The sequence below is a fragment of the Megascapheus bottae genome, chromosome 8 (genome assembly GCF_031878675.1).
Source record: "Megascapheus bottae isolate mThoBot1 chromosome 8, mThoBot2.hap1, whole genome shotgun sequence".
NCBI classification, from domain to species: Eukaryota; Metazoa; Chordata; class Mammalia; order Rodentia; family Geomyidae; genus Megascapheus; species Megascapheus bottae.
In genome coordinates, this window is record NC_143516.1 from 14943429 (window position 1) to 14956895 (window position 13467).

Consider the following 13467-nt stretch of genomic DNA (forward strand, 5'->3'; position numbering starts at 1 on the left):
TGTGTGTGTGTGTGCTATTAGGGGTGGAACTCAGGGCCTGGATATTGCCTCTTAGCTTTTTCACTCAAGGCTGGAGCTCTCCCACTTCAGCCACAATTCCACGTGAAACTCCGAGTTAAGTGGTTCTGTCAGAGACTGTGATTGGGTGAGGGGAGGGAGAGAAAGAGGTAGCACCGCCACGGAGGGTCAGATGGCAGTAGAAGCCACTGGAACATTCATTGTTAACCACTCATTCTTCTTTTCTTTAGACTGGACGCTCTTCAAAATAAAATGTTTGAAGTGAAAGAAAAAAATCAATGAGTTATTTGTGCAATTTCCAATGGATAAAAGGGTGACAGAACTATGTAAGAATATCACCTTAAGAAAATGAGCTGTGGATTGCTAACCTCGTGAAGCTATTATAGCACTGCTTAGATTGCGCTGCATGGGTCCCTGCTCCTCACCCAAGGTGTAAATGATGTCTCTGGAGTTACATAATGACACCATGAAGAAAGACTGCATCTCATTTGAGACAGGAGGAAATGCAGAATCTCTACTGAAATCAGAATCGACCAAAAGGATAACACTACAAATACATGTGTATTTGTGTATATTTAGTGTGTGTATATATATATATATATATATATATATATATGATTACTCAACTAACTGATAAGAATTCCTTCTATGTAATTATTTCTGCCAACATTAGGGTATGTAGGAGGCACGATAAGTTGGCCCATAGTCAACCACAGCCTCAAAAGTAAACCCAAAGCGCATCCACACACCTGGGTTGATGGTTGGAGCCGGGGGAGGTGGAAGAGGCCGACCTTGCTTAATGGCTAGCGCGCACTGCTTGGCTGCTTGAATCGCATTAATGAAGTCCTCATGCTGTTGTCTCCAGTTAGATTTCTTCACAGGTGGAGGCTGTAAGAAATAAAACCACCAGTGATTACCTTATTTATCTCAGGCACTTCTTGATTACCATTATGTTTATAAAAAAAAAAGAGCTGCAATTTGAATTTATAAGAAATTGGACTGTGAGTCTTGAAGAGAAAGGAGGATACTTTCCAAAAGAAATTTTTGAAGAGGTTTGGAAACTACAGTAATAAAATTTGCAAGTCACAAGAATGAGGGAAAAGAAATACAAATCAGGAAAATCAAAACAAAACTTTAAGGAAGGCAGATGTAAGATTAAAAGCGACTTTCTTCCTAATTGCTAGATTTAAAGCCACTCTAATGAAAATACAAACAAGATTGTTTTTGCCACATCTGGAAAGTGAGGTGGATTTGGAAGACTAAATAAGCAAGATCATACAGAAAACAATAAAGGCAGATGATAAATAACATTACAGTTAAATAACATTACAGATGAAACCAGAGCCAGGCACCAGTGCCTCATACCTGGAATCCTAGTTCCTCGAGAGGCTGAGATCAGGAGATCATGGTTCAAATCCAATAGCAGTAAAAATCTATGGTACTCGCATCTCCAGTGAAATACCAAAGAACATTCAGTGGAGCTGAGACTCAAGAAACAGAGTGCCAGCGTTGAGAAAAAAATCTAAGGATAGTTCCCAGGCCCTAGTACTGGTGCATGTGCACACACACACACACACACACACACACACCCCAAACCCTTAAAAGGAAAGCAAAGAGCCCAGCAGCGGGCTTATTAAGAACTCTTGCTATAATGGCAAATAATAAAGAAGATAACAATACCTTGGATTGAGGCGCCTTTTTCACGGTAGGAATGTCAGTGCCCTGTAATCTTTGCTTCAAGGAATTGAAAGGTATACGCTTTTTGTTGAAGACTTTTCTACATATTGGTCCATGTCTTACCTAGACAAGGAAAGGTGGGGAATAGAATTTGAAAATGTGCAACCACCAAGTTTTTAGCACCTACGTGCACTTAGGCCCCCTCCCTACAGTAACTAGTTTCCCCCTTCGGAGCTGAGTCCTCCTTCTGACAGCAATGAGCAAATCTTTCTGACTCATTGCAAAAACCATATTACATATAACTAGATACTGTATTTGGGCAGAGCCAATGAAAGGCCCCCACAACTCTCTGCCTCAAGGGCCATGTGTTAAAAGCTTGGTCCCTAGGTGGCGCTACTGGGAAGTTATGGAATGTCCAAGCCATGAAGTCTACACACATGGTGGAGCATAGCAATCATTTCAGCATTAAGGAAACAGAGTAAGAGTCTCCTGAGTTCAAGGCCATTCTGGCTTACAGAATCAAAGAGATGAGGCTGGGCAGGAGATTTTAGACCATTGTAGGAATGTTCCTGAGGGTGGGTCATGGCACTCTAGTCCCTTCCTCCTCACTTTCTCTTGCTTTCTAGCTAGACTTTCTGCTCTGTTGTGATTTTGCTACCTTGATAGGCTAAAAGTAATTGGGCCAACTGACTTACAACTGGAATTCTCTCTCTCTCTCTCTCTCTCTCTCTCTCTCTCTCTCTCTCTCTCTCTCTCTCTCTCTCTCTCTCTCACACACACACACACACACACACACACACATACACAGGCTTGAACTTAGGACCTGGGTGCTGTCTCTGAGCTCTTTTTGCTCAAGGCTAGCATTCCACCATTTCGAGCGACATCCAGTTTTCTGCTGGTTAATTGGAGGTAAGAATTCCCTGTACTTTGCTGCCCAAGCTTGAACCATGATCTTTAGATCTCAGATTCCAAAGTAGCTAGGATTACAGATGTGAGCCACCAGTGCCCAGCAATCTTTTCTCTTTGGGAGGTGATTCTATCTCAAGAATTTTCATAGACGGATGGACAAGCTGACTGGTGATACAACCCTTAAAGAGCTCTACTTCAAATTTGATTTTAGATCGTTAACTCTAAAAGTTGGCCACAATCTACTTCAAACAACAGTCCTTTTGAGCTCTGTGTTTCTGGCACAAAACCTGGAGACTCGGCCCACACAGTCCTGCTTATATATCATGTTCACGAAGTCTGCTCCTGGTGCCTGTATGGGATCACTTCAGGCTCTTTTCCCACTTCTTCCCTGTACATGTTAACACAAGCTAGCTTACCATTTGCAAAGCTGCTTGGTCCAAGCCCCACAGAAAGTAGGCTCTATTAAAAAATATCACTGTGGCACCTGACTCAGAGCAAGCTGCCACTTGTAACACTAAATGACAGAGATATCAGATCACTTGATCAAGTGTGGGCTGTAGCCTAGAGATAGGCTGAGAGAGTAAAACACAAGCACATCCAAAACACAGTTGACATTTAGTGAGCCCTCTTGAGATATGCTTCCTTGGCCTTAAACCTACTCTCCTGAAGTGTGGCTTCTGCCTGCCATCAGTCTGATTGGGAATTATAAGGCCACAATAGGCTCTGGGAGCTTTCCATTTTATAGCTTAGAAAAAGATAATTCATTCTTAAAATTTCCCAGGAAAGTGAAAACTACAACCTCATTTATAAGCCCTTCAATGTAGTCTGGCTTTCAGAGTACAAACCCTGTACATTCGGTTTAACACATTCTCATCTAAGTATCCTGTGGGTCACATTACCATTTTAGAATTTTTTCAAAAAATCATCTTTCTTGGGAGAGAAACTCTACAATATTGGGTCTACCTCCAAGCAAGCCCCTACGTGTGAAATAAAGTTTTGAGTCAGCTTAAAAGCGACCAAGGGGACAGGATAAGACAGTTTGAATATGGATAACAATTCGATTTTGGAACAAGCCTTACATTCCTATATTATTTTGTTCAAATGGTATAAAGCCCCTCAAATCTATATACGTGGCAAAGTCAAAAACAGGAGGTTAAAGGACTTGTCAGAATTAGTGACAAATTTGCGGCTAAACGCCAAGTTTCCAGATGCCTGAAATTCAATGCTCATTCTTCTTGACTAGCTAATTTCCCTGGTGTTTTGGCCTTGAAATTTGAATTTTTGATGCTTAAAGAAAAGGCGGAAGAGCCAAAATTTCTCCAGGGATAATGGAATGCGCCAAGCCCCTTCCATCTGGCTGGCTTTCAGAAGGTTCCTGCTGAATGGGGTCACTTTTCCGAACGTGGTGGCATGGATCTGCCTTCGTGTGCTCCAGGCCTGGCAGACAGGCTGTGTGCTTCTCTTCTTCCCATACTCCCCCTTCCACATCTGTCTTTAATCTTGGCACCACCGCCTCCTCACTGACTTGACAGTTCATTTAACTCCAATGAAACACATCTACAAAATGTCTTTATGTTTACCAGGACATCTGCTGCGAAGGATCTTCTACAGACTTCACAGGGAAATAACTCCTGAAGACCATCTGCATGGGAGTCAAGAGCACATTATGTTAGTTTCGTGGAATCGCCTGGCCCAGAACACACAATGGACTGGAGGTGATTCCAGGAGTTGCACAGCCTTCCGCCCCACCAATGGCTCCCTCCTCTTGTGAAGATCCTAGGTACACACTCTCACTGTTTCCTTTTGCTTCACCAAACAAGTAAATGCCACAGCCTTCAGGTGGCCAGAGTGTAATTATTTGATTTAGTATATAATATGTTCTTAACTACGATGCCTGACAACTATATTTTGGACAAAAGCACTAAGTTCACATCATCGTATTAGCCATAAATGATCCAATGGGTATGGTGTTTGAGATTCCTTTGAGGCTGCGGACTGAGGATGTCTGTGCTAAACTTCGATGACTCAAAGGACCCAACCTACAGACAGGTGCTCAACATACATTATTTAAAGATAGATGCCAAACAAGCTGGGAGCTGGTGGCTCATGCCTGTAATCCAACCTGCTCAAGAGGGGCAAGGTTCTGAGAATCAAGGTTCAAAGCCAGCCTGATCAGGAAAGTCCATGAGACTCATATCTCCAGTTAACTAGCAAAAAGCTGGCTCAAGTGATAGAGGCACTGGCCTTGAATGAAAAAGTTAAGTGAGAGTGAGAGGTCCTGAGATCACGTCCCAGTACCTATACAAAGAGGAGGGAAAAGGCCAAACAAGAATTGAGTCTCTACAATAAAACCAACCATTCATCTAATGAGTCATTAAATATGAAATGTCTGCTATATCCAACTCTCAGAGAAACCATACATGGGCCCGACACAGAAAGGGGAGAGAAAAGATAAGTTACTTAAGTTAGAAAAGTAGCCAGAGAAAAGCAAAACATTATGCATGTCTAAGGATTTCACCTTTGGTCATTTCCTTTTGGTTCCTCTAGTTATGTAATGATTTTTAAAAATTCAGATCTGAGCATGGAGATGGATATGAGAATTATTCCACAAGCATTGATATGGGCATTTTTCTACAAGCAACAGGCATCAGGACACTGAAGTCCTGGGGCTTGAACTCAGGACCTGAGCACTGTCCTTGGACAGTATTTTTTTTTTCCTCAAGGCTAGCAACTCTGCCACTTGAGCCACAGCACCACTTTCGGCTTTTTCTGTGTATTTCCACGGATTCGAACCCAGATCCTCGTGCATGCTAGGCCATGCTCCCAGCCCTAGGACACTGAGTTCTTCAAGAGAAAAACCACACAAAGTTGGGGACAACTTACACAAGCAAGATAGGTGGGATGGGGGCTGCAGGCAGGCTGAAATGAGAAGGAAATAGGAGACACAGTATCAAAGAATTCACCAAAAGCCTACATTTGTGGGGAGCTGGATGGGTTTAGAGAGAGGAAACATGAAACACACACACACACACAAATACAACCCTCAAGGACCATACTAAGTTCATAGCGAAAGCTGCAGGGGACGAGGTGGCTGTGGGTAGAAAGGGGGAGTTTGAAAAGAAAGGCCATCTTAAGAAGAAAAATGATCTCAGCCTTGGAAATACTGAGTTGAAATGGAGCTGTACAGTCAGCAGGATGGAAACGAGGGAGGTCAGGGACACAGATGCAGGCTTTGAGGAATGAAGTAAAGCATGATACTGCCAGGGAAGAAGTCATGGAAAGAGCAGTACAGAGAAGCTCCTTAGGGAAACTTACAGTCAAGGGCCAAGAAAATGATGGTGATAAGCCAGGAGAAGCAAGGGAGAAGAGGGTCATGGAAACCCAGGGAAGACAAGCTGCAAGAGGAAGGCCTGGCTAACGGGAAGCAGATGGGTAGAGCCTGCTGCAGATGTCGTTGATTTAAATAATTTCTTCTCACGTCTGCTAATTGGGATTGTACTTTCAACACAGGTCATCCATCTCAGCACGGAGAAGTCTCCTCTTCCATCCGTTGGGCGTTCAGTCTCTGTCAAACTGCCTCTGAAATGTTTAGTTCATTTGTTTGTTTTTTAAAAAAAACCCTCAATCATCTATATGCTATTTATTAAGTCTATGCATCCTGATTAGAAAACTGCTTTTTTTTTTTCAAAAACAAGGAGGGATAATCTACTTTAATAAGTGTGTAGTCACATTTCTATGTTTTCTCCCCCACCCCCCATCTGATGTGCTTCTCACAGTAACACTTTGAGGAAGGGGCAAGAGGACTTGAACAAATGAGAAAATGGAAGCTCAAGGTTCAGTTGATTTTTCCAGGTTGCAAGTAGTAAATGCTAATACTGAGATCCAGGCCTGCATCTGTCTTTGCAAGTATCAAGACAATGAATTCAGTCATAGCTAAGCAGGGATCTTACCTGCCCAGCCTGTGGAAGTCTTGAGAGGACCAGTCGATGTGTTGGTTTAAATCAGTGAGTTTTAACAAGTTCACGAAGTTTGAAAGAATAATAGCTATGACTCAACTCAAACTTCAAATGTAAATGGACTGCCACATTCAAAAGCATGTTCAATTTGGAAGCTTGTTTATAATGAAGCCTATGCCTGCCCCCAGGAAGCTGAATAAAACACGGTGAAGAAGGCAGTCTGCATTATCTCTGATTGTATGCTGCATCACAGTGGAGATGAAATTATTCCAGCTGTAAAAGGACCCTTGGGAAGAACCAAAAACTACCTGCAATAGGGGAATGGCTAAACCAACCATGGTATACTACTCAGCAAAGGAAAGGAACACTTCTGATACATGAATCTCTATTCTGAGTGAAAAACAAAGCTAATTTAAAAAAAAAAAAAACATCCTGCACGATTCCCAGTATGCAGGGGCATACTGGGTTAAGTGTGCATACTGGGTTAAGTGTGCATGGAATCTCTCTGTGCTATCGGTGAGACTTTGATTATGTCAAAATAAGACATTTGAAAAGAATATATAGTGGTCAGCAAATTGTGATATATGGCCCAAATCTGAGATTGTGTGCTCTCATGTTTCATGGATACACAGTCATAGACATACCAAGGAATCAAAAAAAGTAATTTCTATTGTTGCTTTCATTGCAGAGAATACATGACCTGTGAAAACAAAGAATTATACTATTTGACCCTTTGCAGAAATAGATTGCCAACTGATAAATGAGAACCTAGATATTAAAAAGGATTTGTGGGAGAATAACATGGAAAATGCTGATTCATTTGATTCAGATGGTTATAAGTAGAGATCAGAAAGACACATGGTATACTAGAGAGGAGAGAATAAAGGTAAATACTGTTTTTAGTTTCCTACCTTTAAACTTTTTTTTTTTTTTTGTCAGTCCTGGGCTTGAGCTCAGGGCCTGAGCACTGTCCTTGGACTTTCTCAAGGCTAGAGCTCTACCACTTGAGCCTCAGCACCACTTCCGGCTTTTTTTCTATATGTGGTACCGAGGAATCGAACCCGGGTCTTCATGCATGCTAGGCATGCACTCTACCACTAGGCCAAACTCCCAGCCCCCTTTAAACTTTTTAAAACAAAGATTATGCGTTACTATTTTTAAGACAGAACAAATGAATGACATTACCTGCCCCCATAAGCACCCCAATAGAAAACGTCTACAACTATTACAATTTCTCTGTTTTCCTCCTTTATTCGGAGCCATACTTGGTCAATCGTGACGATGGCTGTTATTTTTAAACCTTGGTTTATAATCTTCAAAATGTTTACAAATGAGAAGACATGATCTGGAAGTAAATAAGTTTTGCTTAACACATCAAGAATGAAGCAGTGTTAGAAGAAACATGGAGAGTATAAGAGAAAACAAGTGGAATTTTTTTTTTACTTTTTGATTAGACTTTTATTTCATTTTTATTTTGGGGCAAGGGGGTCAAGCCCAGGACATTATACATGCTAGACAAATGTGCTACCACTGAATTGCATCTCCCACCCTTGGATTTTTGAGACAGTGCCTCTCTACTGAGCTCAAACTTGCCTTGAACTCACTCTGTATCCCACACCTTGAACTCATAATCCTCTGGGCTTCTGCTTCCCAAGTCCTTGAATTATAGGCCTCCACTACCACATGTGGCCTTACACATTTTTTCTCTCTTTTTCAAAGAGACCTTAGACATTCTTTCTGTCTTTTAGTTAAGTAGGTGGATTCAGGAATAAAAATCAATAATGAGGACTATGTATGAATGTGACTAGGTGTACACATATTGTTCAAATACAAAAAAAGCTAGTGATTAATATCTTGAATAGTGATAGAGAGCAGACAATACTAATACCAGACTTCCTCTCTTTGTATTCCAGACCTTTACATTCAAGGCAAGAAGGCAACTTCCTTGGGAATGTTAGCAATTCCACAAGAAAATACCTAAACATAGATACAGATACTGGGAGATTCCAACAGCCTACCCAGGCCTTACAATAAAGCTCAATCTATCAAATGCTACTCACTCCTTCGGAATTTTGTTTGTTTTTTTTTTTTTTCCTCTAATGTAATCATGAACAGAGTAGACTTTCCAAGTATCTGAAGAGCATCTCTAAGCACGGGAGCTGAAACAAACAAGTAATTTAAGGGAAAATTAAAGTTGTTGTAAATGTATAAAACGAAAACAAAAAACAAACAAAAAGCCTTTCAGGAGAAATGAATAACAACTTGGAAGACAAAACAAAGAGACAAAAATATAAACAATTTAAGAGTACCAGTTCAGGTATAATACTGGACTTTGAGAGAAAAAAAGAAAATGCAAGAAAATAAAAAATAATTTTGGACAATTTCTATGGGGCTCTTGCTTGATAGATCAACAACAAACATCACTGTGAAAGAGGAGTAAAGACACAGATTCTACAGATGTCAGAGGAATGAACCAGCTGTGACAAGCTCATAGGAATCTGAATAGCTTCACATGCCCAAACAGTAAAACGGGAAACTGAAACAAATGGACTATACATTTCAAACTAGAATTCCATCTCCAGTTTAACTCTACATCCAGAGAGTAGACTACACTTTCAGACTACCAAGTTCTCAAAAAGTTTAACTCCCCCTGCCCCCTCAAATCTTACTGGTAAATATTTTTTAATGTCATTCACCAAATTTGAATTAAAAAAAACCAGAATTCAACATCTCAGAGAAGGGCAATCCTAGGATGACAGTTGCTTGCCAGAACAATAAAACAACCAGCCCAGGTAGGAGATGATTGGAAATTGAGTTGTTGAGGGCTACCAGGACAAAGGTAGTGAATGAATGGTATATTTGTAATTTGAGATAGTATATTCAATGAACTCTCGCTTCCATTCTGCTTGACACTTGGCCTATATATCATCACATCCCAGTGATGTGGCCTGTTATTACTTTTACAATCTGATGTCTACTTGAGCTGACACTCCTGTCACCAGACAGGAAGATTCTGTATTGACCTTGAGATATGGAGGTGAATCATTGTATAGGTAGAAAATATAACTAAGTACACAAGCCTCCATTCAGATCCAGGATGGCCAACTTGCCTTCTTAGAATGACCACCTTGTTGACTTGTGCATGTGGGGTCCTGTAAAACTCGAGAAGCTAAAGTCAGGCCCGGGAGTTATTCAGCTCATTTCCCCTAAGACATTTTCACCTAATGGGGGCAAATGCTGCCCTCATGGAGCTTTGAGCTTCTTCCTTAGTTGTTCAAAAATAAAGATAAAGGTTAGCATACAGATGTTTGCTATGGTCCACAATTAGTTATATAAAGTGGTTTCATTTCTACGTGTCCATTTATGTAGACAATTTGTCTTGATCAGTCACCCTTCAGTCACTTTCTCCCCTCCTGTCACTCTCTCCCCCCTTCCAACTCCTTCTCCTCATTGAGAACTATCATCTTTGGCTGCCATTCCCTTCCCAGGCCTCTTCACCCTCAGAACATTTTGCAGCTTCCTATTATTCTTTTTGCTAAGAAGATGTTTCGTGTAACACTCTGGTAGTTTATTGATGACTAAGTTTCCTGAGGGAAGAGATAGAATGAAATTAAGGCTAGATTCAGAGGTGGTGTTTGCTACTATTTACCTTACATAGTGAGAGCGTAGGTTTGCTTTATTATGTATATCTATATTATTGTTTTATTATCTATCTCTCTATATTATGGGTTTAGATCAGTTATACAGAGGAGGATTTCATTATATATATTTTCTCATAAACTTAACAACTAAAATATAAGGTCACTGGAATTTTTACCTTCTGCTGCCCTTTTTTTTTTCTCTCCTGCCCTTTAAATAGAACAAACAAGCTTAATAAAACAAACCACTGTCAACACATATGGGGAAACAACATAAAAGCAATAAAAACTTGAAGAGTAGCGACAAGATGATTAGAGTTCTGTCCTTCACCTGAGGTGATGTGGTGATATCACTGTGAAGGTTGGGGTACCGGATACAGTTCATCACAGCCCACACAAATGCCATGAGCAGTTAAGACAGAAGTAAAGACAGAAGTTTTGGTAGTGCTAAAGTGACAATAGTACCAAAGAATCTAACAAGAGTAGTTTCTAAAACCTATCATAAACAGGTTAAACACATTTGGTTGAAAATTCAATAGGCAAAATCATGACTCTGCCCCCTATCTGAGATCACTTCTTTGCTTTGCTTTCACTTAAGGCTGGTATTCCACCCCTCGAGCCACATTTCCACCTTTGGCTTTTTGCTGGTTGTTTAAAACTATGTTGGAGTTGTCTACCCAAGCTGGCTTTGAATCACAATCCTTAGATCTCAGCCTTCTGAGCAGCTAGAATTACAAGTGTTGCCACCACTGCATAACCACTTAAGCCTTTTGCTCATGAAGCCAGCGAGTGTAGGTACTATTGTTCCTCAAGTTTAAGTAATTCTTTTTTTTTTAAATGCCTTTTCCATGTGCCCATTCATTCACATCCTAGAGACTGGCTTAGAGGTAGAGATAAAATGACCCTCCACGTTTGCTATGGGTAGAGTGGAACATGGTTTCCTATGCTAGTGTGTGTTAGAGGGGGTGGAATGCGGAGAGACGGGTGGGCTATATCTATCTTTTTGCCTTTTGTCAGTTGTGGAGCTTGAATGCAGCACCTGGGCACTGTTTCTGAGCTTTTCTGCTCAAGACTAGCACACTACTAATTTGAGTTCTACTTACTGTTTCCTGGAGGTTAGTAGATTAGTCTCATGGACTTTCCTGCCCAGGTTGGCTTTGAACTATGGCCTCAAATCTCAGCCTCCTGAGTAGCTAGGATTGCAGATGGGAGCCACCAGCACTGGGTGTGCTATTTTTTAGATGCCATGCAGGGGCAAGCTTATGGGGAAGGTGACAAATGGGCACTGTGAAGTCTCACTACCGAGACTTTCAGGGGAGCAGTGAGTACCCAGGTCCTCCTGACAAGTGGTGCTTGTCTCAGTGACAGCATCGCTGGCTATCTGTGCTGACCATGCAGTTCCTGAAGGCAAAACCCCTCTTATCCCTGAGAACATCCACCATTTACCATGGGGCTTATATGTTCAGTTCCCAACCGCTGTTTATAGATGACTAAAGTATTAGCCAACTTGAAGGCTGGGTGTGGGAAGATGCATTCAGGATTGGTATGTGTGTGGTGGGGGAGGAAGGGATAAAACTAAGTATTAGCAAACTTGTTTAAATTGCTATAATTTTTTTTTCTTCCTCCAGAATACAATTAAGATCTTTAAGCTTGAGGCATAATCAGCCTAAACACGATATGCTTAATCAAAACTTGTGGCTTTTAGTCACATTCCCTTAATTGGTAAAATATGTGTAACAAGCTGATTTAAATCCTAGAAGAATCTGAATCGCATCAGGACCAAGTTAACAGCCGGTCGCTTCAATACTCTTCCTAGTTTTAAGACCCCTGAGCAGAGATAGGTACTAAAATAAATGGTCAGTTCTTTCAGGATTTACATTCGTCATACTCACAGAAACCACCAAATGGCCCCTTGCTCCCCGAAAGCTGGCACTTAAATACGTATTCCAAAAGCTTATTTCTGTAGTATCAAGCTCTTCAGCCAGGTTTGTTATTTAAGTTTTTGGTAATACAGGTCCTCAACACTTGCTGGGTTGGTGATATACCGCTGAGCCACGCGCCAGCCATTCTAACCTGGTCATTTTTACAATAGGGTTGTGTGTAGGTATGTGCTGGAGTCCCACGTCTACTGACATCACAGGCACCTGCGCCACCACACCCAGCTTTCTTCTGTAGAGTCTTCTACGTCTCCACCTGGGCTAACCTGGAACCTTCATCTTCTTGATCTCAGCCACCCACATAAAGCCACTGAACCCAGCAATCAGCTGAAAGGGGGTCTCATGAGCTTCTCTCTGCCTTCAGCTGTGACCCGCCCATCCTCAGCTACCCAGTAATTAGGACTGCAGGTGTGACCCCTCCTGGCATCCAGATCCAGACCTTCCTGAATCAGTAGTGGTAGAATGCGCAAGTACAACCTGATGTTCACAACTTTTTTTTTCTTTTTCCCCAGTGTGGGACTTGAACTCTGGGCCTGGGCATTGTCTCTGAGCTCTTCAACTCAAGGCTACCATCCCTTGAGTCATAGCACCACTTCCAGTTTTCTGGTGGTTGAGGGAAGAGTCTCACGGACTTTAGTGCCCGGACAGTTCACAACTTTTTGAAAAAAATCCTACAAAAATTTAAACTGGTGATACTTACTATAACAAGTTACTGCCTACCAACTTTGGAAAGTCATCATCAAATGAATTACAGATTAGATACTTCTAATAATTCAGGTATCAAATATGGCTCACCAAAAAAAGGTGATTCTGCCCCAGTCATTGCGTTCCTCACTCAGGCCGACAATGTCCCATGTTCGTTTAGTCCAGGTGACACCAAGGTGGGCACAGATGGGACAGGTACCCTCAGAACCACTAACCTGCCAGTTACAAAGAGTCACAGTTTACCAAATAATTAATAATTGTGATGGTGTCATTACCTAAACCTTGAAACAGTTTACAGATGTTAAAGGCAAAAATTTCAACTATGTATTTTAATCAAATTAGACAGTTCCAAGCATTAAATAATGCTGAGAAGATAAACTTTTTAATTTAAACTGAAGATTCTTGATATTGAGCTAAGGGATTCATTAAAGCCAAGTTTTCTTGATTACTTCAACTATTGTTTCCTAATATCACTGTTCCTAAATCCCCAAAGCATTCAGTAACAAAACAGGAAATGTGAATCCTAACAACTTTAACATTCAGATTTACATCCTACTGAAATGGGCCCTTTGTATCCAGAAGGGGAAAACTTAAGATTCCTACCACTGGGATGTTCTCAGGAGAATG

The 13467-nt window shown here is 41.2% G+C and overlaps 2 protein-coding genes across 3 annotated transcripts in view; both read right to left on the minus strand.

Annotated features, from left to right (window-relative positions):
- Zc2hc1b (zinc finger C2HC-type containing 1B) overlaps positions 1–13039 on the minus strand; it is a 31579-nt gene extending 18540 nt beyond the window's left edge. For both annotated transcript variants that reach the window (XM_090337630.1, XM_090337629.1), the window contains exons 1-4: positions 12931–13039; positions 4185–4246; positions 1699–1818; positions 768–906 (exon numbers count right to left, since the gene is read on the minus strand). In XM_090337630.1, the coding sequence (XP_090193756.1) occupies positions 768–906; positions 1699–1818; positions 4185–4246; positions 12931–12958 (349 nt within the window). In that variant the 5' untranslated portion in view covers positions 12959–13039. The remainder of the gene's footprint in view (positions 1–767; positions 907–1698; positions 1819–4184; positions 4247–12930) is intronic.
- The window catches only part of Phactr2 (phosphatase and actin regulator 2), a 381904-nt gene that overhangs the window by 175372 nt on the left and 193065 nt on the right, over positions 1–13467 (minus strand). The window lies entirely within an intron of this gene.